The sequence below is a fragment of the Gallinula chloropus genome, assembly GCF_964237585.1.
Source record: "Gallinula chloropus genome assembly, chromosome: 3".
NCBI lineage: Eukaryota > Metazoa > Chordata > Aves > Gruiformes > Rallidae > Gallinula > Gallinula chloropus.
In genome coordinates, this window is record NC_140087.1 from 94,466,176 (window position 1) to 94,492,790 (window position 26,615).

A 26,615-nucleotide genomic window follows, 5' to 3' on the forward strand; every position below is an offset into this window, starting at 1 on the left:
AATTGAGGAGGTAGGAACCCAGTTAAAACAACCACAGAAGCATAATACCAAATGGTAACTAATCCTTTTCAAAAGTACACAAATAATTATCAAATCCTTTCCTTTGTTCTCGTTGTGTTTGGTCGTGGTGTTTTTTGCTTTTTCAAATACCTTCTAGAGATGACTGCATCCCCTGTTGTGCAGTAGCCTTCTGCATATGTTTAGTGATCTTCAATCACACTAGCTAGGAAGGCCGCATCAGAGGTGCAGATGACTCAATGAGATGAACTTTCCCTTCCCAGTTTTGCCCCTCATGTTTCTTAAATTGATTTGCCTGGTAAGTGTTTGCCCATGAAACAATACTGTTGAGTTCTACTGAGTACTCTTGACAACACAAGATGAAATTATTCCAGCTCTGTCAGCTGCTGCTGTTCTTTTACTTGTATTTTCTCTTTAGCAACTGTGTATATACAGTATACATCATTCTTGTACCCCAGAAGGATTTTTGTAAACAGACATATGTTGTTCTTTGAGATCTATGACTTCGGCATACTAAAGCTGCTTGTATTAGTTTGAGCACTCACTTCCAAGCACACAGAAACATCATTAGTTTTTCCCAGTTTTACACTCCGCTGCAAAAAATATTGATTTATTTGAAATAGCATTAAACTTTTATCTTGAAAAACAGAATCCTGAGAAACTATTTTTGGTGTTTAAGGCTTAGACACCAGAGAGTAACTTAACAGTAGTGTTGCAAAAAGTCTCTAGATAACCAGTTAGCTGCAAAATTCTGTGAACTCTTAAATTCCCTGGTCTGATCATTCTTTTTCCATATCTCCCCTCTTTAAAAGAGAAAAGTCTAGTCTGGTTTATAGAACTAACTGTGGAAAAATCAGTTGCCAAAAGTCATTTGTAGAATAGCTCTTTACTCAAGATAACAGTTGTTACTGCTTATTGTTTCTGTATAGATATAAGAACATAAAAGTGAAACATTCCTCAAGAGTCACTGAATCTAAATCCTGTTTTGTGTAAATGGCTAGCCATTTGTTGGCTAGAGTGATAAATGTTGATAGTTGTAATGTGAATTGTTGGATTTGTACTGCGGATGTTGTAAAGAAACAAGCAACTCTAAGCATTATGCTTGTAATGTACCAAACATGAGATTTAATGTATTTAGAGGGTAGATCTTCTGAGAAGGAAAACACCATGCTTACATAGTTACTTTTTAGTACTGTGTTAGTTAGACGTTACCTTTTAGTACTCCTTAGTACCCTTTCAAGTATGTCTAACTCATATTGTTTTCTTTACATGATTCCAGAATACTTGGATTTAGTAAATATTGCTACACTTCTTTTGATGCAAACCGGGTTGTGATTGGGCCTCTGGGCTGTGAGTGCACGTTGCTGGCTCACGCACAGCTATTCATCCATCAGTACCCTCAAGTCCTTTTCTGCAGGCCTGCTCTCTATCACATCATCCCCCAGCTCGTATTGGTAATGAGGATTGTCCCGACCCCTGTGCAGGACCTTGTACTTGGCTTTGTTGAACCTCATGAAGTTCACCTGGACCCACTTCTCCAGCTTGTCCAGATCCCTCCAGATGGCATCTCATCCCTCAGGCACCTCAACCACAACTATTAGCTAGGTGTCCTCTGCAAAATTGATGAGGGTGCACTCAATTCCTCTGTGTTATTAATGAAGATATTGAAAGTACTGGTCCAAGTATGGACCCCTAAGGGACACCATTCCTCACTTCATCCCTAGCTGGACATTAAGTCATTTATGACTACTCCCTAGATGCAACCATCCAGCCAATTCAGTATCCACCAAACAGTCTGCCCATCAAATCGATATTTCTTTAATTTTGTGGGGGACAATGTCAAAGGCATTGCAGAAATCCAGAAAGATGACATCCATTGCTCTTCCCTTGTCCATTGATGTAGTCACTCCATTGTAGAAAGCCACTAGGTTGATCAGGCAGGACTTGTCCTTGGTGAAGCCATGCTGACTGTCTCAAATCACCTCCCTGTCTTCTGTGTGTCTTAATGAGGTTTCTAGAAGGATCCATTCCATAATCTTCCCAGACACAGAGGTGAGGCTTACAGGTTCGTAGTTCCCAGGGTCCTCCTTCCTACCCTTTCTAAAAATATATGTATTTTTTCTTCCTCTTCCAGTCACCAAGGACTTCACCTGACTGCCATGACATCTCACATATCATAGGAAGTGGCTTGGCAACTACATCAGCAAATTTTGTCAGGACTCTGGGATGCATCTCATCACAACAGACTTGTGTTCATTAATTAAAACACTAATACTACTTTCTATTCAACTGCACAATAAAAAAATCTTGAAAGAAATAAGTAATTAAACATAATGTATCTTTTGATCACTTAATCCTGAAGGCCATTTTCATGATTGAGTAGTTAATCATTTCTTCTTTAGAAATGTTACCATCTGAACAACCTTATGTCAGAATTTAATCCAGATGATTCAGGCATGCCTCAAGTGAAATGTTTTCCATGTTCATGAAAACTTTATTTTATTTTGAAATATAAACCATATATGTCTGGGCCACCAAATCTGCTCCAAAATGTGTTTAATAAGAATGCAGATTTTTTTATTGTAGAATTTTGTTTGATAATTGCTTCATGTGAAAGGATTACCAAATCATTCCTGCCTTCATTAACAAAATTAAGTCTTTCTTTTCTGATTTTCTTTGAGATTACTGAGATAATTCTAAGATCTCTTGTGAAGACTAAAGTTTTTCTCATAAAAAAACTCCCACACCTGTGTCATGTTGGCTTTGGCCAGCTGTCTACCCAGCTGTTCTTGGAAAGGCCCCTCATCAAGAAGACAGAAGAAATTAAAGATGAAAAATGTCATAGGTTGGGAGAAAACCAGGGAGATTTCTTACTGGTTATCATCACCAGCAAAACAGACTTAACTTGGGGAAAATCAGTATATTTTCTTGCCAATTAAAATAGATTTTTGAAGGGTAAGAAACAAAGATCAAATAAAGAAACACCTGTGCCCTTCCTTGCCAACCCTCCACCCCTTCACTGGCTCAACTTCATTCTCAGCTGCTGTACCTTCCCACCCTGAGTGACACAGGGGATGGGGAATGGCAGATTGTGGTCAATCCACAACAGCTTCTCTCTGTTGCTCCTTTCTCCTCACACTTTTTCCCTGCTCTTCTGGAGTTTCTCTTTCCAGGCTGTAGTCCTTCAAGATACATCTGATAGGGGCATGGGCTATCCATGGAGAGTTCCTTAGTTCCTTCAGGAAATAACCACCTGCTCCAATGTGGGGTCCTCAATGGACTGCAGTGTGGGTATCATGTTTGTGAAGGGAGTGCTTTCCACAGGGTAAAAGGGAATACCCTCTGTGCCATGGTCTTCTCTGTGGGCTGCAGGGGAATCTCTATACCAACACCTGGAACAACTCTTCCCCTTCCTTCTTCACTGACCTTGGTACTCACAGGATTGTTTCTCATTTTTTTCCTTCTCACTCAGCCTGTGTGCTGTTGTGCCCATAAGTATGTTTTCACAGAGGTGCCAGTATCTTGGCTGAGGGGCTAAACTGTGTTTTGTGGTGGGCCCATTGCAGCCAGGTGGAACTGTGTTCACCATGAAGCAGCCCATAGTCTCTCTGCACAGAGGCTGCCTTGCAGCTTTCACCCTACCGCCTTGACACCTCCACCCTACACTCAAAATAAGATTCAATGGTTAAAATATGATGTATGTTAAATTGAGGTATATTTATTCAGAAGTCTGATCAAGCTGCCAGTCATTGGACATCTGGTCCAAAAATGGCCTAAAATGACTAAATACCCTGAGATCACTTTTTGCTGTGAAGGTTCAGTCATTTTTGCAGAGCAGTAATGACTCATCAATTCTAAATAGCTATTCTCTTAGTCTGAGATGTACTGTTACGGTTTTGTCTGTGCTATGAGGTGAGTACAAACTGATGTTTTGAAGTGACTAAAGGTGCACATAAGTTGTATACAGAGGCAAAGCCTTGGTTTATGTAACTCGTATTTTCTCTTGAACACCAGCTCTGAGCCCCAGCCCTCCTTATCCTGGCCCTCAGAACCGGCTGTTCATCTTGTCTACATGACACTGAAAACTCTGCCCTGCTTTCTACGCAGTAGGCTGACCTAACTAAAAAGTCCCATAAGATCTAATCAATGAAAACGGAGAGAAGTTTTCTTTATCTTCTTGACCTTCATAGCAACTTCTGCAGCTTTATGCTGCCAGCCAACTCTGCAGTGATTGCCTCTGCACTCCTCAAACCTCTCTCTGTTCCTTGATGCTATTATCCAGAGTAAGACTACAGTGACTATTAGAGTCAGAGGGAGGGAATTTAATGGTACAGCCCATGAGATGTAAAAGCAAGATACAGCTTACATATCAAGAGAGTCCAAAAGCAATTGGCATTCCAAGAGCAAATTTAACATTTATACTGACAGAACCTGTGTTTCTGTACAAAAGTTGGAGGTAGTGGTTTCTGTCGCTTAGTTCAATGATTAGAGCATTCACATAACTTTTGGGAATTTTATGTTCAGTGAACACACCATCATGAAACAACAAATCTACTTTCTGCTGTTTCATGAGAAGTGCTATGATGTCCGTTCTCTAAGTTAGCCTGACCTGTAAGGAAAAGGGGGTGGTGAGTGGTACTTTTGCTGTACATGTTGAGCTTCAATACTATTCACCAGAGATTTCCTGGGCCAGAAAGAGCATTTAGAACAGTCATGTGTAACCTCATTGAGTATTGACTTGAAATGCCAAGTCTAGACTGCTGGTTCCCTCTTCTGAGAGCCAATGTCAGGACATAAACATGCTTTTTCTGCTCCAAGTGACTTAGTCTCCTAACTAGAGCTTTAAGCCATACTTTAGCCAGTTAATCTTAGTCTGGTAGCAGCTTTGTGCCAGTTATTGCTCATTCTTGTTCAAGGAAGAGAGTGGTCAAGAAGGCATGGGAGAAGGCCAGCAAGGATGGATAGGAAACACCTGACTGAGCTCGGATGCAGAAAAGCAGCACGTTTGATGGAAAGAGCAGTAGTAGGTTACTTAGGAGGAATATGAAGCCATTGCCCAGATGTGCGGAGTTGAAACTAGGAAAGGAAAAGTCCAGCTAAAGCTGAGAGTAGAGAAGGATCTGCAAAGCCACAAGAAGACCTATATGTACATTGGCAGCAAAGGAAGGCTAATAAAAAAGTAGGTCTGCTTCTCAGTGAGGAGAGGGACCTAGTGACAAAAGACATGAAAGAGTCTGAGGTACTTTTAAGTTGTCTGGTTTTCAGGGTTTGTTACTGAAGTCTGGTCTCAAGTACCACAAGTTTCTGAGCCTAGTGGCAGAGTTAACAGCACTCTTCTTTTAACAAGCCTCCTGGTAGAGTAGATCCTTAAACCACAAGCCTCTGATCCCAACCATCTAGCCAGCTTTTTAGCCATCCATTTGTCTACCCTTTCAGACTCTTAAACTTGGCCACAGGAATATTTGGGAAGGTGTCAAAGCCATGCTAAAACCAAAGTAATTTACACCCACTGCTATCTCCTCTTCCACAAACTTAGCCATTTCATCTCAAAAGAATCAGATTGTTCATGCATGATTTCCCCTTGATAAACCTCTAGAGTGGTTGTCATGGTTTCACTCAGCCAGGAGCTGAGCACCGTGCAGTTGTGCTCTCTAAGAGGTCGTGAGAGCTTAGGAGGGGAAGAAGGGGAGAGAAAAGAAAATGAAAAAATCAAACCTCACAGGTTGGGATAAGGACAGTTTGTTTACTGGGACTGCAGAGAGAGTAGAATAACAATAGCAGGAGTTTATAGAAAATATACAAAACTGGTGATGCACAATGCACTTTCTCACCAAACCACACAACTCAGGCCGTACGGCTCAGAGCTGTCTTGAAACTGGACTGTCCCCAAACTGTGTGTCGTGGAACTGTGCCCACCACACCTCCCTGTCCCTTTCTTTGTGCTGAGCATGACATTATTGGTATGGAATACCTTTTTTGTCCAGTTTGGGTCAGCTGACCCAGCTGAGTCCCCTCCCAGCTTGTCATTAGCAGGGCAGTATGAACAACTGATAAGTCCTTGTCTGCTTGGCAACAACTGAAACCATCCCTGTGTTATCAGCACTGCTCTCACTCTTACTCCCAAACACTACATCCTAACTCCACTACACCAGCTGCTAGAAAGAAAATAACCTCTATCCTAACCAAAACCAGGACAGTGGTAGAATAGTTTGGGTTGGAAGGGACCTTTAAAGGTCACCTAGTCCCCATGCAATGAACAGGGATCTTTTAAACTAGATCAGGTTGCTCAAAGCACTATCCAACCTGACCTAGAACGTTTCTAAGGATGGGACTGTCCAGGTTCTGGCCCGGCCAGAGTCAACAGCCAGCAGAGATGATCTGGGGAGATAAGGGCAAAGTTTCTCTTCCTCAATTTCCATGGATTTTCTGACATGATGGAGAGCAGCCTTCCAAGGATACAACAGCTTTCTTTGCACCCTCAGATGCAGCTCATAGGATACTGTATTACAGGAAATTAGTTCAAGAATTGAATAAATAATTTATATTTAACGTGGTGTTCTGTGTGGCACAACAGAAACCAAGTTAGAATATTGCATCTAATCTTTCTTACCCAAGTTCACTATTTTTATGTGACCTTTTGATAATTTTATTTCAATTCTTTTATTTACAGCTTTATTTATTTATTTACAAAAGGTAAAGATAGTTCAGTACATCATTTCTTCTTTGTGGAAACATTTATTTTATGTGCCCCGTAAAGGTTACTGCACCATATATCAGTGACCTCAACCTAGAAAGCTACAGAAATGTGTTTGTAGTTTCAAAGCAGTGAAGCTACTGAACAGCAAAGAATCCTGTTTGTAAGAAAGGTCTCTGTAGTGCATGCAAAGTCTCTGGTCCTTAAGGAGACAAAGTCAATAACCACCTCATTTTTTGAACAGATTATGCTCAAAATATGTGATGCTACAGCCCATTCATAATGAGTGCTTGGCAACAGGAATTCTCACTGTGTATACAAATTAAATCTGGTGATTAGGAACTTGGATGACAGTACGCTCCCCTTGTTTAGTAAAATATAATTGTTTTGGGTTACAGATCTGTGCCTTTAGGGAGGAAAATCCTTGTCTTTTGGCAAAGAATATATAAATGTGAAGTGTTTGTTCTTCATGCTCATTACTGTCTAATTTGAATGTATTTAGTATAGCAATTCTAAGGTGATTTCACCAATATGTTGTACAGTTAATTACTGTTTATCTTCAAACAGAACCAGCTTTTTCTGGATTTATAGGCATCAGTAAAAGAGGAATAGAACTATGTGCCTCTTATTTTTGACTGCTGAAAAGAAACAGCACATTATTTATGAATAGCATCAATGCAGAAGACATCTCTTTCTAATGAGAAAAAGAACACTGTTCAGGCAGTCATTTATGTGTGAGGACTTGACACGTGTCAAGCTTTACTCTTTGCCTGAAGTGGTGCTGTGGATTGGGAGGAAAGAACATTTTAATTCTTACAAACTTTGCTCCCGAGTTTCCTGCACCTTCATGAAGGTTGCTAAATGCAAAATCACTGGTAGGATAAGAGTTTCAAGTAACTACTACTTCTTTCTGCACACATCGCTCCATATTGACCAGAACAAAATCTTAAATCTGATTCTTGCACATAAAGGATTACAGTTATGCATTCTTTCTGTAGCTGGTATATTTAATATTAAGAATTTCAACTAAGGGGGGTGGAAATGAAGACAAATTCTTTTTAATTTAAAATATCCAGTAGATGAGCCATCTGTACATTCTGTCAGTTTATGTGAAATATTCCTGCTGTGTATCAAGTAGATGTGGAAATGTTTTGGAACAGTTTTTTAGTACATTAATAAAAATAACAGAAAGTGATCCCTTAGACTCAGTCAGCTGACAGTAGTAAGCAAAATGTACATCCTAGCTCAAAATTTGCATCTCAAATGACAAAAAAAAATAAAATCAGCTGCATCAGAATGGTGTCAGCCCCAGGGTAGTTATTTCTCCTTGGAGTCATGGTGGTAAAGCCAGGTACAGTGCCATTCTGACATGGCTGAAATGGTTTTGGTCTTCCAGAGCTAGTGCTTTACACATCTTTTGTAGTGATTTTAACACTGTACTTTTTTAAGTTACCTAGACATTGGCTGATAGTTCTTTCCTCAGTTTTCTAAAGTCCTCCATACCTGACTTCCCTTGTGGGTTATGTGGAAAAGGCAGTTGCCTCTCTGCTGAGGCCTTCAAGAATACTGATACCATTCTTGTTATTTCTGTCTTGCCACAAAGTAGTAGTAGTAGTAGTAATAATAATAATAATACCATCTTTCCCCAGGAAACTGTTTCTCACAAGAATAAAATCATTGTTAAACACTGTGTCCTAGTTACAGAAGAGCTGCTGTGAATTTCTATGGTTTGCCTTACATTTTTGATCATACTGTATCTATCTGTGAAAGCAGTACCTTTCTTAGGAGACACACATAGTATTTAACTAAAGAGGAACATTGAGACAATCCCCATTTAAACACATAGTAACCAAAATTTGTAGCATCCTAATTTACCTTCTCATAAACACAATCTGTGCAATCAGTGTTTCGGGTTAAAGTAGATAGAGAATGCTTCCCTGAAGATTTTTTGAGCTGCTCAAAATGCAGAAATCAGGAGGTAGAATGATCCAGTGAAAATATTTGAGAGCTTGTGGTCAAGTGATTATATCTAGGTCTTATCTATTATGGTAAGCTCTTAGGTGATAATTTATATTATCTGGGCTTCTAGAGCCAAAATCAGTACTTCACATTATACCTACAGCAAATTTGAGAAATCCCTGATGCAACTGTTAGGGCTGTTAACTAGCTATTACGGTTAAAGTCTCTATACTATTCAGCAAATACAACTTTGGAGGTGTCTTTAAATGTATGCCACTCTGCGTGCTTCTAAAGGAGTATCTATTCTATGAGAGATACCAAGGCCCAGGGGATGGAAATCTCAATTTCCACACAAATTGCTCTGCTACAAATACTGTGACAAAGGAACTTTCAGGCTGCTTCAATACTAGAACAAGACAAAGGAACATTATGCATCATAATGCCAGTCTGTTCTTCTGTAATTCTGTGATACTTCTTTGAGCTTTGTGTAAGTTGTAAATGTACTTAATACCTAATCTTTTATGCTGAATTATTGTAGTATTTCTAGAAGATAATGTTACAAATGAAATAAAAGTATCTTAACAGCTATTTCTGATGGTGTGGAGTTTTTGCTACGCACTTAAAAATTCATAGACTGGGAGCTAGTTAGATAAAAACATGCAACTAATCACTTAAAAAGCTCTGGATGTTTAAATCAGTCACAGCAATAAATATGTAAAGCAGTGACTACCAAGTGATGGTTTCACTTTGCAAAAGTCAAGATGCTTTATGATAGAAGAGTTACTGTAAATTTGTTCTAAAAAGCATGGCCATGGTAGCCTCGTGAATTTTTTTTGTTCTCTCTAGCTGTCATTGCCAGCAATGTCTGACTTCTGTCCTCAACAGGATTCAGAGAAGCAGGTGGCTGCATGAAGACTATTTTGTTCATTAAAGTAGAATGGGTGGACCTTTCATGCTAAGAATTGGTTTTATTAAGAATGGTTTTATTAGCAGTTCTGGGTGGGGTTTTTTTCCCTAGTTTGCAATAGAAAAATAGATGGGGCAACTGTCTGTGTCTCACTGATCGTATGTCCTGGATCTAGTTCATTTCCCCACAGTCAGCCTAAGTACTATTTACTCTATGTTGCCAAGTTCTCTTTTGAAACAGGTAGTGACGGTGTGCTGTACTAGTTAAACGAACCAAATGTTAGTTCCTAAAATACTCAAGGCATACCTGCATTCTAAATAATACATTTTCTCATCAGTAATTAAGATTATTTTCAAGTGTTCTTACTTCCTGCTTACCTGCATGGAGTCTCAGTCTGTGATTAGCGTACATCTAAGCAAACTAAAAAAGCTGTTTACCTTTTTTGCCTATTTCCTCCTTGGATTTTTTTGGAGGAAGTTGAATTTGACCACAGTTTAACTAAATAACATAAGAGTTATTATAATTATTAAGCTATAATAAAATGCATGCTATTCTCAATAATTTTGTATAGAACCATGATCAAGTCTTGTTGCACTGTCATCTGCTTCTGTGCAGCCATTGCACACTTTTGATCCCATGCGACCAAGTCAAGCTACAGGGGGAAATTCCATTCCCAAATCAGAGTAATTCAGGTTGGAGGGAACCTTGTGAGGGCTGTAGCCCATCTTCTTAATGAAAAGTATTAACTATGCAGTCAGACACGGCTGCTCAGGGCCTTGACTGTTTGGGTATGGAAAACCTCCAAAGGCAGTATTCTTATTTCTGATGGGACATTTATACTGTGATGTGAATAATACATTACTTTATTTGTAGTAAGTGGGATTCCTTGTGTCCCAAGAAGAGAAAGGTAAGTTGAGATTTTAGCTATACAGTAAATTTTGACCTTTGTTATCATTTGACTGTAAAAATGCCTCAGTGCTTCAGTTTCATTAAATAAGACTATTACAGACTAATAAAATGTGCCTAATAGAGATGAAAATAAAAGCTATCATAATAATTATAATATTAATATATTTTGAAAGCATCTAGGTTATAGAGTGATAAGGGTGTAAATGTGAATATATACTATTTTACACAAAGCTATGCTTATTTTAAAGTGATGCTATAACATTCTTGATGCCTCTACCACACAATAGAGCTCTCCAGTTTTCCCTAATTTTAATTTTATTTTTCACACTACATTTTATATTGCAATTTTAAAATAGCTGATGTGACTATACAGAAAAAAAAAGGCATATCTATGTAAGACTTTGTGTATTTATATTAGTGTATATGCATTGTATGAAATATGTATGTTTTGTACACAGTGCAACATACCAATACAAATCTTTCTTCCCTGTTGAACTTATTAGTTCGAATGAGAGATATTGAATGTTGCCTCTTAAAAGTTTGTCTTTCAGTTACAAGTGTTGTTATCTATTAATTTTTAAAGTTTATCTCGGTTTTAAAAAAAGTAATTGCTCATACTAAACCTTACATTCTTAAAATCAAAGTTAAAATGTCGTAAATATTGAATTGGTATTTGTAGTCTGCCCAGCTACAGTGTGACCTCCTCTGGCAATATTGACAATTATGACATTTTTGTCATAGTGTTTCCAATATTCAGACATGAATTAATAGCTTTTACTTGCACTGTCTTCAGATTTATCTTGTTCTCCCTCCCTTTTTGTAACTTTATTCATCTGTAAACTGAATCATAATTCTAAACTGTGTTATCTTTAGCTATAACTTAAGTTTAACTTTTTGTAATCCAGTAAATAAAACTTCTGCCCTCAGCAGGGGGATGCCCTGGCTGCGCGCTGGCTGGGCAGTGCAGGAGCTCAGCCTCCCCAGGGCCTGAGCTGGGTGTCGCTGGTTTGAGGCCTATGCTGGGGCCAGTGGCTGCTGCCTCCCCTACTCCAGCTTCAACTCTGAAGTGGTCCTGCTGGAGAGGGGGCAATACCCTTTCCCCCAGTCACTGCCCAGCCCCTCCACCCCCTCCACCCCAGACTTTTGTGTGCATGGGGCTGGCAGCCTGGGGAAAGGAAGGGGGCTGTGACAGGAAAGCTCTAAAGGGAAAATTGAGCAGAGCCCAAGACTAGGGGAAAAAGAAAGTATAAATATCATGTTCCTTCAAAGAGAAGAAAGCAAGCCCCCAGCATGCTGGCAAATAGTGGCAAATCTTTGGAATGCCCCTCCTCACCAATCTCCATCTACATTTTTCAGGAGAAAACTAGTGTCTTTTACCAAATCCACAGGGATGATTCAAGCATGAACACACAAGGTTTAGATAATGGCAATGTTTGGGAGGATTTTTGGTGTTACTATTTTAACACTTTAAATATTGGTGGTTTTCAGTACTGAAAAACTTTGACTATCAGACTGTTAAAACATTAATAGGATTGTCATTAAATTCGAGACTCTCTATATGGTGTGTTCCCCTTCACCTGTCACAGGATTATGAGTTTTTAAATTTTGGGGTTTTTTTCAGTAAGAACTGTTCAAATCTCTAGGATTTGGTACTTCATCTGATGCTATGACTAGGCACAGCAATAAGCCAGGAAATAACTTGTTTAGGTACATTGCTGCTTCTGATGGTCTCATCATGCTTCAGCCTAGAGTTCAGATATCTAAATAATGGACAATGTAAGCAGCAAGTGATGTTTCTGTGTTTAGTTCCTCTGGTTCTTGCATTCAAGATAAAACAAGCAGATATGGCTCTCAGAAGCCCTGTATGCATATCTAAGATCCAAACTTGATATTTAATGTAAAAACAAAAAAAAAAGTCTTAAAAGTTTTAGACAAAATTAACATGTATTTGTCTTAATTACTTTGTTTCCTCTAGTCTGACCTCAACTTGAAAAGTTGTCTTTGATTTCTCATCCAGAGTAGAAATCAAATCTTGTATAAACAAAGAAAAAATATTTACTTTAAAATAGTTTACTATTACTCAAATTTTCTGCAGTCCAATCATCACCAATTTAACCTGTTTTACTTAAGATAAGCAAAGTGAAATAAGTGCCTGATATGCATCTATTGCTGACATAAAATAGAATAGAAATCGTATTAATCACTCTGCTACAATAAAGCTTTCTGAAGATGAAATAAAAAAACCCAAGCTCAGCAACATTACCAACCCTAGTTTCTCATGCAGCCTACTTAGAAAACTTTTCTTACAGCTTATTTACTCATAGCAGGCTGAATGTGGTAATAGTAAAATGATGTTAAAAGGACATTATGTAGTTGCCAAGATTAATGTCACTGTGGCAAAGTGAGTACTAGTTCCTTGCAGCCATTTACTAATTTTAGGAGGCAACATATTTCTAGATTTGTAAGACAGTTGTTTTAGAATATGGTGATTGGGGCATATTGTATCAGAGTTAATTTTGGAGATCAAAGACAAATTCTACTGAAAAATGTCTTCCAAGGTGACTAAACCATTTATTTATAATGTGGTTTTGTACATAAGTGTATTCAAAAAAACCTATCTATTACACAAAGTATTTCAGAAGCCATGGATACAAATTTATAGCTGGTAGAAATTACAGCATGCCATATTTTTCAAGATGTATCTTCCACATATTCTGTAGTAAGGAAAATACCTGAATTTTTCACCTAGTACTCATCCCAGCTTGTTTTTCTGTTAAATGTGAGATGCTGTTACATTATATTTCCATATGCCAACTTGTCTTCACATTACTTTTGATCCTGGATGACTGATATTATTTTTTCTTGGTTTTCTCTTGTGTGCAAAAATTCAGCTCAGAAGGATTGGTTACCATTCTTGATTGTGGTCAAGATGGAACATGTTTGAATACGTGTCTTGGAGATATCAGTAGTAAGGACAACTGTTAGATATATGGTGACTTTAAAAAAAAAAATAATTGACGTTAAAACATCCCCCACTAACTAAGCATGATACTAGGACCTGGATTTCTGCTACAAATGCAGAGATTTTTCAGAAGCATTACTGGTGTGATACATAGGCGTGTTAGAAAATACTGCTTCTCCTCATTTTCTGCCTGTTAGGGATTTAAACACTTTCATGCTGAAATTGCTTAACAAATGAGTTACTGTTTTTCTGTAACCTAAATGTGCTCTTCACTGTGGTTTGTAGTAAGCTTATGTTCATTGAGCAGCATTTTGTTCCTTAGTTTTATTCTGTACAATCTTTTATATATATATACATATATATATATAATTGACTTAATTATAGCCAAATATCAAGTAGAAAAATATGTAGCAAAGCTTTGGAGTTCTTGTTAGTACTAGGATGAAAGCTTAGGGAGAGAGCATACGTAAGAATACTTGTGCATCTCAGAGATGACACGTAAGTCAGGGGTGTTTGCTCTGTGGACTTTTCTTGCATTCATAGTGCCTGCTTTCAGCCCTACTCTGTTGAAAGGAGGAGGCTCATGAGAAGCTCAAGTTTTGTCACTAGGGGAGTTAGCAAAAAAACCCCATCATTTCTACGACCCATGATCATTTTAAACTTCCTCCTTTCCTGTGTCAAAATACTTACAGAATCAAGCCAAATATCTTTTCAGCTTGTTTAGTACACTAGAATTTGTTGGATAGTGGGGGGATGTGTTTCTGAGGGAAGAAATGCAAAACCATGGGTTTTTAATAGAAGTCTGAGAATAAATGCCATATGATTGAAAGAGGGAGAGATTCTAGGTTGGATTTGAAATGGATGAGAAAAATTCTGGAAGATGGAGAAAGGTAATTTGGGTTTACAGTTGAAAAGATGAAAGACGTGATGGAAGGTGTGACAGTCTGTACATTAGGGTATAGGTATGAAATTCTGAGTACGTAATTCTGAATACTTCTTTTTTAAGAAATAACAAAATGGTTCCTGCTTTTAAAACTTCCAAGGTTAAAATGTAAAGGTTTTTTCCTAGGAATGAAAGGAAGATATAAAATACGTCTTCCCCGGTGCATGTTGTGCTTTGAAATGTCTTGTTTGTAATCATTTATTGACACATTAAATTTATGCACCAAGTCTTCTTTTCCCACAATCAAGTAATGGATTTTCACTGCATTGCCATTGCATTCATTGAGCCGTACAGGCAAAAATTTATTCAGTGGCATTGAGGTAGTAGATCAATGTAGCATAAATAAGAGCAGGTCAGGAATGTAAAACGGAATCTATTTAATTACAAGATGTTAATCATCTAAAGGAACTATAATTTTTCATTTCTCAACAGATTATGAGGTAATGGAAGCACATGTAAATATAGAATAGCTATTAGTTTAACCCTTAGTGTGTCTTTCAGAATCAAAGTATCAATACTTGTCAACCTTTTCAAATTAAAGGCTGCAGCCGTTGAGGTGTCTCAGCCAAACTTAAAACAGATTGACTGTAGTCAAATCAGATTTTCTTAGGTAATTCTGCAATCCGCTACTGGTATATTGCTGAACTAATATTTAAAAATATTACTAGCAATATACTATTTTTAATAATGTAATCTAATTTCAGGACTAATTACTTCAGTGGATGTATCACACCTATGCAGAAGATAGAAAAAAGCAGTGAAAGGTAGCAGTATAAATGGCATTGGATTATTTATAAAGCAAAGTATTTTAAATAAACCTTATCAGAACTGTACTAGGATTTGCTTTCTTCGGGATCAGAAATACCTGCCTTAAAAACACAAAGAACACTAAAATTATTTTTTAATTATTGTTGCTTCCACGTATGTCTCTATCAAAAGTAAACTAGTACTTTTTGTACTCTAATACCATTTCCAATCAGCAGTGTTGGAAACATGGGAATGAAAGCATGACTGAAAATACAGCCGATTATGAGAGTAAAAATTGGAATTATTAATTTACAAAAAACCCTCAACCATAAAATTTGTACTATCACATTTTAAAACTCAGTCTTTGCTAAATGGACCAGGAAAACCAAAAGATCTACAATCATAAAATTTATGATGATGTACTTTAGAAATATGATGTTCTAGAGTGGCCCTCACCATTCAGATACAAGAAAAATAATCACTTCAGACCTGCAGGTAAGTAAACTCAAAGTATATTATTGTGTAGTACTACCGTCCTGCCAGTGCTTTCAAAGTATTGCTTGAGAAGAGCAGGCTAAGAATTCACTTTCCTAATGCTGACTTACAAGGAAAATTGACTCTTTGACAGTTATATCTTCTGTAATAGAAAAGGTGAACTTTGCTCGTCTGTTCCTGAATTTAGATTTTGACAATCTGTTCACCAAATACCTATTTCTGGAAGTTTTAAGTTCTTCTATGTAGTGATGTCGAAGAAGACACCAGTGATCCGGAGAGTGTGACGCTAAATGAACAAGAGTGTCCAAGGAGCATGAACACTCAGAGCAGTTTGTTGAGTGCCTGCATGGGATGGGGCTTAAACAGGTTTCAGAACTGCCTTCTAAATTGTACCAATATATAGCTTAGCAGAGGAGTAGAAGTACCATTGAGCCAAGGTTTGGTCAAATACAGAATCGCACAGTAGCCCCGCTCAGCTCATTTTCCTGGGGGTGCCTCCCATGTCCAGTCTTTGTCGTGCATGACACCAGTTCTTGGGCTTCTGTGTCTGAGGGCACAGACCTCAACATAGAGTCTGGGATGTGGCTTTATTCTCTTTTACTCAGTTTGGAGGCTGAGAGTATATTGTGAAAAAAGTAATTTCCTCAAATGTGTACAGTATTTTAACATACCTTACATTAATATTAATGTGACTATTAGACTAGTCAAGTTGAATAGGTAAAATCATTCCCTGTGATCTTAAAGTAGCATATTTGTAGTATGTTAATGGATTCATTGCAAATGCCTGATGCTGATCTTTGGCTGTATATTCACACATGGACTTGACAAAGGTTAGGATATTTCTGTGTGTCTTCTTTGCTATGAATTCCTACCTTTAAAAAGCTGCCAGGAGTTGGATGCATAGCAATGATAAAAAAGTATAGGAATTTTTCATTTGCTTTTCATATTCCTGTATAAAATAGCAGGTTTTGAACTGAGACTGAGATAAGTAAATATCTCATTACAGAAAGGCAAGAAATGCCTTTGATTCTTGTTGTGAAATGGAGAGCCAGAGTTCCTGATGTAGCTTCTGGGTTCCAGACACTTTCTCTGCTCCAGAGGAGAACCTTTTGTCTTAAGCATTCCTTTTCTTTCCTCTACACCTCCCCTTGGCCAGCACACCAGGAAAATTAGGAGGATGTTGTTGCATTATCCCTAGTGTACTGGATTTGTTTGAGAGAAAGCTAAATTTCTTCATGGTAGCTTGTGGTTCTATGTTTTTTATTTATGCTGGATACAATGTTAGCAACATATCAGTGTTAGAGTTACTGCTTAGCAGTGTTTACAAAGGGCCAAGGTCTCTTTGGCTTCTCACCCCACCCCACCAGTGAGTAGGCTGGGGACACAGCTGAGACAGTTAACCTGAACTGAACAAGAGGATATTCCACACCTATGATGTCATGCTCTGTATACAAAGCTGGGGGAAGAAGAGGGAAGGGGATGACATTGAGAGTGATGGTGTTTTTCTTCCCAGGTAACCTTTACATGTGATAGGAATGCCTTCCAGTGGGCAGTGGGGAATGCATTCCTTGTTTTTGCTTTGCTTGTGCACATGTTTTTGCTTTACCCATTAAAATTTCTTTAATTCAACCCATGACTTTTCTCACTTCTACCCTTCTAATTGTCCCCTCAGTCCCACTGGCAGGGAGTGAGAGAATGTCTATGTGGGATTTAGCTGTTTACCACGCTGTGGGTGGCAGCTACCTACAAAGAGAACATTCTGGATGTAAATTACTATTTCATAAAGTACTTTGAGGTGTTTAGAGAGAAGGCGTGTGGCACTTACTTTCAGGAAAACTGCAAGGAGAAAAATGCACCACTATCTCTCTCATAATGAATGTCTTAAAAAAGATTTAGAAGAATTGCATGCCTTGTATCATTTACTCCAAGTCCTTTTGAGAAAATAATTTTTACAGTTAGATCACCACCAAGACCTGTGGTCGTGTGGTATTCCTCTTTCTAGTAATAGTATAGGAAAATTATTCTTGAAATTTCAATTCCTCCATTTAGTTATTCTGCTTGTGAGTTGATCCTCCAAGCGTCCCTGCCTTGCCACAATTGCAGATGTTACTAGTGTAACATACTGCAGTGTAACTGTTCTTGACATTGGTGCCTGTAGGCCATTCCAGTGAGATATTCTTTACTGATGGATATAATGAACTATGTAACCATAAAAATAAAAACATTTACCTGGGGATACTAATACTAATTAACTGTTGCTTGGTATGAGCTTAAATTTTTAAGTTTGTTGTATCTTCTCTTTTTTACACAGGTGATAGATGTGAAACAAATATAAATGAATGTCTGTCTGCTCCTTGCCTCAACAATGGAAGCTGCATTGATGACATCAGTTCCTATAAGTGTCACTGTAGGAGAGGTTTTATTGGAACAAACTGTGAGACAAACATTAACGAATGCTTGCCAGATCCTTGTCTTCATGGAAGGTGGCTATTTTTATTTACTATTCTCTCCAAGACAATGTACCTAACTGGCAATGTTTAAGATTTAATGATATGAGAAGGTGGATAAATTCACTTTCAGTTATGTTTTTCCATAAAGAGTACAAGCACACCTGAAGTTGACAGGTGTTGCCTGCCTGTGCTTACATAATATACTGTTACTTACCTCATTTTCTCTTTCATTTCTGTTCATTAGCATAAAGCAATGTTCACTGCATGTGGATTAATTGAAGTTCAATACACTTAAAAGCAAATCTTCAGCTGTTAGATACCAAGAGGTTGAAATGACAATACATCTTTTAACAGGAGAATCAGTATGCTTATAAAAATGCTCAGCACCCGTAATACACACATTTGAAGCCCATTATTGAAGCTAATTAAAAGTAGGTTTCATCAGACCAAGATTTTGAAATGTATGGAATGATACTGCTCGTGCTGAATCTAGAATTACATAACTTCATGTGAATAACATTATATTTTGTATTTCAGATGTATAGATCTTATTGATGGATATCAATGCTCTTGTGAATCAGGATGGACCGGCTCAAGATGTGAGATAAATATTAATGTATGTCTTCAAATTTTATTTTAATTATATGGGAAAGTGTAACATGCCACTTGAAACTCATATTTATTTAAGTGACTTTTGAATTGGTTGGTTTATTGAAAATGCATGACAGAAATTCAGTTGTTTCAAATCCATTCTGAAAAGCTTGTTATTTGTTACTTACATGAAACTGCATTTGAAAAGACCATTGAGAAAATGTCTAAAGTACTTTAAAGGTGAAGTGTGAATAATAAATCTGAAAAACCACAGCAAGCTAAGCCAACATTACCTGGAAATCATTTCAGTTCAGTTCAGCATGGATGACATAACTACCCAATTTGCATTGCAAGCCCCATCTGCTGTAGCATTGCTGTGTATTTGAATAGTAAACTTCAAGATACACTGAAAGTAGGCATGACTCATCTTTAAAATTTTGAAGTTCAGGTGGTTGTAGAATTGTATGATATAAAGCTGTGGTGTACAAAATAGACTGCCCACTTCCTCCTCTTAAGTTGAAGAATATTTTTGTGTTACGGTGGGGAATGGCTGTGGATAAGAAGGATCTGTGTATGCGAGTCTGTGCCATGAAGTTTCCCGTGGTCAGCAAACCAACTAGTAAAAGGTGACTACATCTGGCATAAACGATGAACTGCCCTTACAATGTTGGCCACACATTGGGGAAAATAGTGAAATGGTTTAGACTTTTTCATGTTTTGTGCCAAACAGTGTTTAATCAGATCTTGGAATGTGATCCTTTTTAAACGTATTTGGTCTCTTCTGAGAAGGTCTGGCATAAGGTCTGCCTCACTTTGGGCTATCTGGCTTCTAATACTGTGCTTTTGAAATTGTCAAAATTACATTCCAAAATACTATCCAAACTTCTTTTTCATATGCATGGAGGGACCTCTCCTGTATTTTTTTCATGCATAGCTAAAAGTACCAGATAACTAAAATTACTTCTTATTGCATAAAGAAAGTATGGTCTATAACTTTTCTGCTGAAAATGCACGAGTCTCACACAAGGATTAAATCTAGCTGGAATATTATCTTCCAACTCCCTTTACAGAAAGCAAAAGTCAGAAAATAAGTAATTCAACAGAATGCACATCATGATACGATGTTGAAAATCTGTGTGATTATCAGCTGTTGCCAATGCTAATACAGAATACCCTTGGGTGATATTTTCTCTAGCAATATCCATGATTTACACTTTCCTCCATTTTAAGAGAATGAGAGATTAAATGACCTGTAGACAACTGCATAAAATCATATTCAAAAGATAGCCACATTTTATACTGAGGTGTTTGAAAATACATACATTAGAAATTCATAGAAAGAAACAATATGCATATACATTTGACAGATAAGTCTGTCAGAATGATGGCTTCATTTTTTTATATTTGTTCTATTTGCATGCAGTGCGATTCCCAGATTAGACTATGCTGCAGGTGTCATATATTTAAAGTTTATAACACTGCATTCATCCTGCTCAGACATACATCATGCCTCTGCAAATCTTACAGTGATCAACAAGGCTTTCTGACTGTGTAGGGGTGTGCCTAGATGTATAATCACAGTAGGCTCAGTGCCCTGTAATTGTTTTCCTCTAGATTAACATCAGCCAGTTCTTTTGTTTAAAAAAAAATCAAATTTATCCAGGTAAATGTATTTCAATATTTTCTTCACTTGAAGGTATGTTTCTCTGTATTAAGTTTTATGCAACTGCATTTCATGCAGGTGCCAAGGTTTTGTTTAGAAGAGAAGCTGCAGGGGTGGCCTAAGTGAGAAGTAGCTGGGGCTGCCCCATGCTGGACACAACTAGTTCTCGTCAGCTCCAACAGACTCACCACAGGACATGTGGATCCCCCCAACTAAGATAGTGGCACCTCTGGGAAAAGGAAGGGAAGGAGGGTATTCCAGGCATCAGAGAGATTCCCCTGCAGCCACTGGTAGGCAGGTGTTTCCCTACAGTCTGTGGAGAGGACTACACCAGAGCAGATACCCACACTGCAGCCTATGGAGGACCCTTGTGGTGGTTTGACCCTGGCTGGAGGCCAGACACCCGCTGAAGTTGCTCTATCACTCTCCTTTCCAGCTGGACAGGGGAGAAAATATATATTAAGAGGCTTAGGAGTCAAGATAGGGACAATTAGCGTCACAGGCAAAACAGACTCAACACAGAATAAAGGAAAGAAAACTCTCTAATTTATTACACTACACTGCACACCCAGTGACACCAGAGTCAGATAATAAGAGGTATGACCAGATCTCAAAGCACCTCTCCCCACCCCTCCCTTCTTAGCAGACTTAACTAATAATTTCTCTCCCTTCTTCCCGACCCATTGTGGCATGGGGAGGGGCAGGGAATGGGGGAATGGTGCTTTTGGTCAGTTCCTCATGAATTTTCTTTCCTTCTTAGCTGGGGGGGTGGGCATTCCTTACACTCTTCTGCTGTTCCAGCGTGGGGTCCCACTCATGGGAGACATTCCTTCATGACCTTCTCCAAAGTGAGTCCTTTCCCATGGGGCTTTATCTCTTTGCTAACTGCCCTAGTGTGGGTCACTTCTATGGGTGCAATCTCTCAGGCCCAGACTGCTTCACCCTGGTCCTCCCCAGCGTCGCAAGTTCCCCCACCAAACCTGCTCTGGTGTGGGCCTCTCTTTCCATGGGCTGAAGGTTCTGTCAGGAGCTTGCTCCAACATGAGTCACAGTGTCTTCCATATATCTCCACCTGCTCCAGCATGGTGTCTCTCCATGGGCTACAGGTGGGATCTCTGCTTCCCATCATTTTCCATGGGCTGCAGGGCAACAGTCTGTTTCACAGTGGGTTTCTGTTTTTGGGGGTTGGACCCGATGATCTCTCGAGGTCCCTTCCAACCCCTACAATTCTGTGATTCTGTGATTCTCCATGGGCTGCAGGGGAATATATCTCTGCAGGGCCTGCAGTACCTTCTCCCCTCCACCTTCACTTAACTGATGTTGGTGTCTGCAGAGTTTCTTAAATCTTCTCACTCCCTTCTCTGGTGGCAAAAAGCAGCTGCTGGTGCTTTTTTCTCTTAAATGTGATTCACAGAGGTGCTATGACTGTTGCTGATGGGCTTGGCCTTGGTCAGCGGTGGGTCTGGCCTTGAGCCCAGCTGGTATTTACTCAGACCTAGGAAAAGCTTCTAGCAGCTCCTTGCAGAAGCCATCCCTGAGGGCTCTACTCCTCCACCAGATCCTTGCCATGCAAATCCACAACAACCCCACACCGCAACTTGTGGATATGCCCTGAAAGAACTGCTGCCCACGGAGCACCTGCCCAGGAGTAGGTTCTGGGCAGGAACAGGTTCTTCTGCAGCTCATGGAGAGAAGACACTGTGTCTTCATAGGTACAGCCTGTGACTTTTACATATCCAGTTAGGAGTGTGGATGTTGGAACTTCCCTATCTACTACGGTTTATATTGCTTTTTCACTGATGGATTTTTTGAGGAGGGAGTAAGAGAAATGATACATTAATTAATTGCAATATGTGTGATCTCTTTTGACATTTGAATATTTTTGAAGTTGTAAGATGAACGTTACGTATATAACTGAAAATCTCTCTCACTCTGATATGGCTAAGCATAGGTTGCTAATATGGTCTGTAGAATTTTAGTAGTGGACATTATTTCTTACTTATTTTGGCTTTTTTTCCCCATGACTGATGAGAAGTCTTTGGCCTTTCTATGCTCGGCTAAGGCTGTCTTATGCTGGTAGGAAGGGAGCAAATACGGTTTGAGTCTTCACAAAGGAAGATACTCAGCTTGTTGGTGCTTTTAGTTGTATCTGATAGAAAGCTGTGATCAGATTTCATCCTAGAATTATTTTATTTCATCTGGTTTACTGATCTTTTCTCTCTGTTTTCATAAAAGCCAGAAACAAGGGGGGTATCAGGAAAACCAACTAATTTTCTACACAAAGGAATACCACAGCTGATGCACATACGGAATCAGAGAACAATACTCTGCTAGTCCAAGCAAATAAGCAGTTATTCAGCAGGACTTGCCAGTTTGCACAGAAGACATGAGACTTGACAGCCATGTAATTATCTGTGATTTGATTGGGAAAAACAGTAGGATTTAGCCTTACTTGAGGTATCTTCATGAAAGCTAGTTGTCTGTGCATTTATTACAGTAAATGAAAATGTGGTGAATATTCAGTGAGATCTGCAGAGCTATTCATCTGATTTTGAAAGGATGTGTGCCCTTCATTAGTGCATCTAGACCTCACTGACTATGATGACTGGATCTTAATGAACTATAATAGATAAGATAGAGCATAGAATCCTCTGCCCAGAATTCTCTCTGTAGATGTGTAGGATATTAGTGTATGGCAAACGTGAGTGAACATACGAAGAACCTCACATAAGCTAGATGCTCTTGCTTGTGGGGGGGGGGACTTCTCACTCTCAAGTATTTTCACCTATTACTACCTAAAGGGAGTTGAGTAAGTTATGTAATTTCTTCAAAGATGCTAAACTAATGTAAACTTTAAAAAAAGAAAGTTCATGTTCTGGATGCAGATAGGTAAATGTAAGCATGAGGGGAGAGGGAGGTACCCACTGTAGTCTGCAAAGTACATCTGTGATTACACACCCATGGATCAATTTCAATGTGTGTAACACTGAGGGACCTCCTGGCCCTGAGCTAATAAATTTATTTTAAGTGGCTGAATTGGAGATGCCATTAAATGGAGAAGTAATAGAAACACAGACAATAGAAATGGGAGAAGTAGAGTAAAGGAGGAAACCTACAAGAATGTGGCAGAGGTATTTCACCGCCAAAGTGGTAAGTGTGCTGAGGGCATTCCACTGATAGGCATATTTCTGATCTGTACCATTAAAAAAAGCCTATCAACTGATAGCACAGTATGTGCTTTTATGAAGGATGCTCTAGCAACAGAGCATCTTAAAACACAGGAGTATTCAATTATTAGGTACATAGGTATTTTGGTTTATGACGTCAAAGAAGCCTTGGAAACAAAACCCACTTCACATCTGGAAAAATACTGGATCTCATGGTGTCTCTCAAAAGTACACTTCAGGGTGCTGATAATTGGGACCTGTGTGGATTACTGCTAACAGAAGAAAGTATAGAAGGGATGTTATGGATGTAATAAATTCAGGCTGGTCAGGAATCTGAAGTCTAGGACATGCATCTCTCTTTCTTTGAAAGATTTCCAGCCCCACATGAGACCTGAGAGGCAGAAAGAAGTTCATCCCTAGTACATGAGTAATGAGCTGGTGTAGACAAAAGCAGTGTAAATGCATTTGAAAATGGAAAACCTTCTGAAATTGGAGGAACATGTGCAAGAATGGATTGCAATATTACCATCATGGAACCAGGCTATTGATTGACAACCAAGATGGTTTTTAGGGGAATCTTTAAACTAGATGCTTGGGAAATGCTGACAAATACAGAAGGACACTACTTAAGAATAGTATAACTTAAAATCTGAACATGACTAATGTTCATGTGCCTCTGAGAAGTTCAGCATCCAGCTCAAGAGGTGTTAATGACAGTCTGTAAGTGACTGTAATACAGCTAGGTCTATGACTGTAGCATGACAGAGCATGCCAAATAAATCCAGCAGATACTCAATTTCAGGAAAGGAAACTAAAAGTGAGGTGCATAGTCAAGTAATTTAAGAGGAGCAAGTCAAAACCACAAGAAACTTTGAAGCAAACTTGGGACTATTATATGTAAAAGCCCAGGTGAAATGAGTACTGCAGTTCAAGAACTCAAAGTGGTCCAAAGCCCCTGAATGACTTAAGGAGGAACCTTAAGGCTGTCCCGTGAAAAATTTGTATTTTAACAAATGGAAAGTTTGCCCACATGGGAAGAACAGAAAAGTCCATAGAACACATTAGATCAAATGTTGGCAGGAAGTTCAAAAAGCTGAAACATGAATTAAAAAGTGCCTTGTAAAGGATGCACTAACTTGTAAGCTCATCTCATCTATCAAACCAGGAAGCCAGATAGGGAACTTGTGGCATTACTTGATGACTGAAGTGTAAAGTGTTCATAAAGACAGGGTGAGGTCATAGCAAGAGAAGCTAAGTGCATTCTTTTCATTTGAGGACACAAGGGCCTCACAAAATTGAGAGAATGAAAAGGTGGTGGACAAGCTTCAATGGAAAATATTAATATGGGGAGAAATAGCCTAATCCTTACCTATAGTGGAATTCAGAACTGTCCACTACAACTCAGGAAAGAAGACTTGGAGCAATCATTGATAGTTCTCTGAAATCATTCTGTTGATGTGCAGCCACATACAGAGTAACAAGAAAAGCTCCAAACACTGGGCATGATCAGGAAGAGTACAGGGAATGATACAGAGAGCATGATCTCACTGCCGTATAAAACTCAAGTGGGCTCACATACTGAGTACTGTGCACAGTTCTGGACCTTGAATCTGGAGGATGTAATGGAGTTAAAGAAGCTGCAGAGAGCAACAAAAATATGAGCTGAATAGTTTGCCTTTTAAGGGGAAATGTAAATGTCTGAAATAATTCTGTCTGAAGAGCAGAAAGCTGAGCAAAATGTAGAAAACTCTGACAGTGGAAGATAAGTGGAAAATTTCTTCACTAAATTCTGTAGAATTGGGGAGACATGATGAAAACAATTTGAGAAACACTTTGAAAAAATAAAAGTACTTTCTTTCCCAGAAAGCAGGGAACCACTAGAACTTTGTTCCAGAGACCTGGGAAGACAGGTGACCACTTAGTAGGTTCAGAAAAGTTAGGCAGGTCACAGACAACAGGTCCGTTAAATGAATGATAAATTAACCAGTCAGGGAAATCACATCTGATTAGACAGTTCTGCTTGCTGGGAGGATGCATGGGACATAAACTGTGGAAAGTAGTAAAGTTCTGATGATTTTCCTAAAGTGGCTACTCTCCACCACTACTATAAACAGAATACTGAGCCAAGTGGAACACTGCTCTGGTCCAGTATGTTCCTGCTCTGTACTGTTGTCTAAAAAATCAGTTTCTTTTCGTTCTTTTTCTCTTCTCCTTCTGTCCATAATCCAGAATTTTAAAGCAGAATAATTTGGTTATTTTGAACTCACTTTGAACTGAATGATGTTGGGTAAAAGAAAAATTCTGAAATAAGTGAGTTTTCACAGTTCTTTCCACAAAATGTTGTATGCACATAAAAATGACCAAATGAAAAAGGTTTGGGAATTTAATAATTAAACAATATGGATATGTGTTAATAAGAAGAAAAAAAAATACAGGAAAAATAGAGTAATAATTTTGCTAGTTAGAAAAACACACTTCATTTATAATTTTGTTAAATATAAGTTACAAGTAGGCACCTGGAGCATTCATCTCGATTCTTAATGTAAATCTTATTTTACTTGGTAGCAATGCTATTGAGATTTTTGCCAAAGAGTGTGCTTTGAGCTCCACGTGAATAGAATATTCCAGACATTAGCAAACCACACAGTTTAAACTAAGTGCCATTTTAAACCTGGCAAAGAAAACCCAGACCTTTTGGTCACTTAATAGCAGTCATAATTGCATCAGATGGCTGCACTCATGATAAAGAGTCTTTGAAAGTGTCTTTGAAAGGAAGTAAAATGCATATATATATACACACATATATATATATATATCTTCCCACTAACCCACTGAACCATGATTGTTTTGCATAACTGTGAAATCATATCAAAACATTAAATTGCACATTTCCTGTGAAGTAATTCAGACACAGTTTAGACACTTTTTTGAAATCTGGATTCAGGGTGCATTAAGAGCCAAATGCATACCCTACTTTGTACATACAAAACCCTTGCCTTAACACATTGATTATTTTCTGAAGTGTTTATTTACAGCACTGATTTCCTTTCTGCTAATTGTCTTTCTTATTTTTCAAACCCCTTAACCATGTGGATCTTATCACAAAAACC

General features: G+C 38.5%; 1 protein-coding gene across 1 annotated transcript in view; it reads left to right on the forward strand.

Annotated features, from left to right (window-relative positions):
* EYS (eyes shut homolog) overlaps positions 1-26,615 on the forward strand; it is a gene marked incomplete at both ends in the record, with an annotated part of 784,773 nt that overhangs the window by 324,066 nt on the left and 434,092 nt on the right. The window contains 2 exons of the mRNA XM_084261159.1: positions 17,946-18,117; positions 18,622-18,700. Of these exons, the coding sequence (XP_084117285.1) occupies positions 17,946-18,117; positions 18,622-18,700 (251 nt within the window). The remainder of the gene's footprint in view (positions 1-17,945; positions 18,118-18,621; positions 18,701-26,615) is intronic.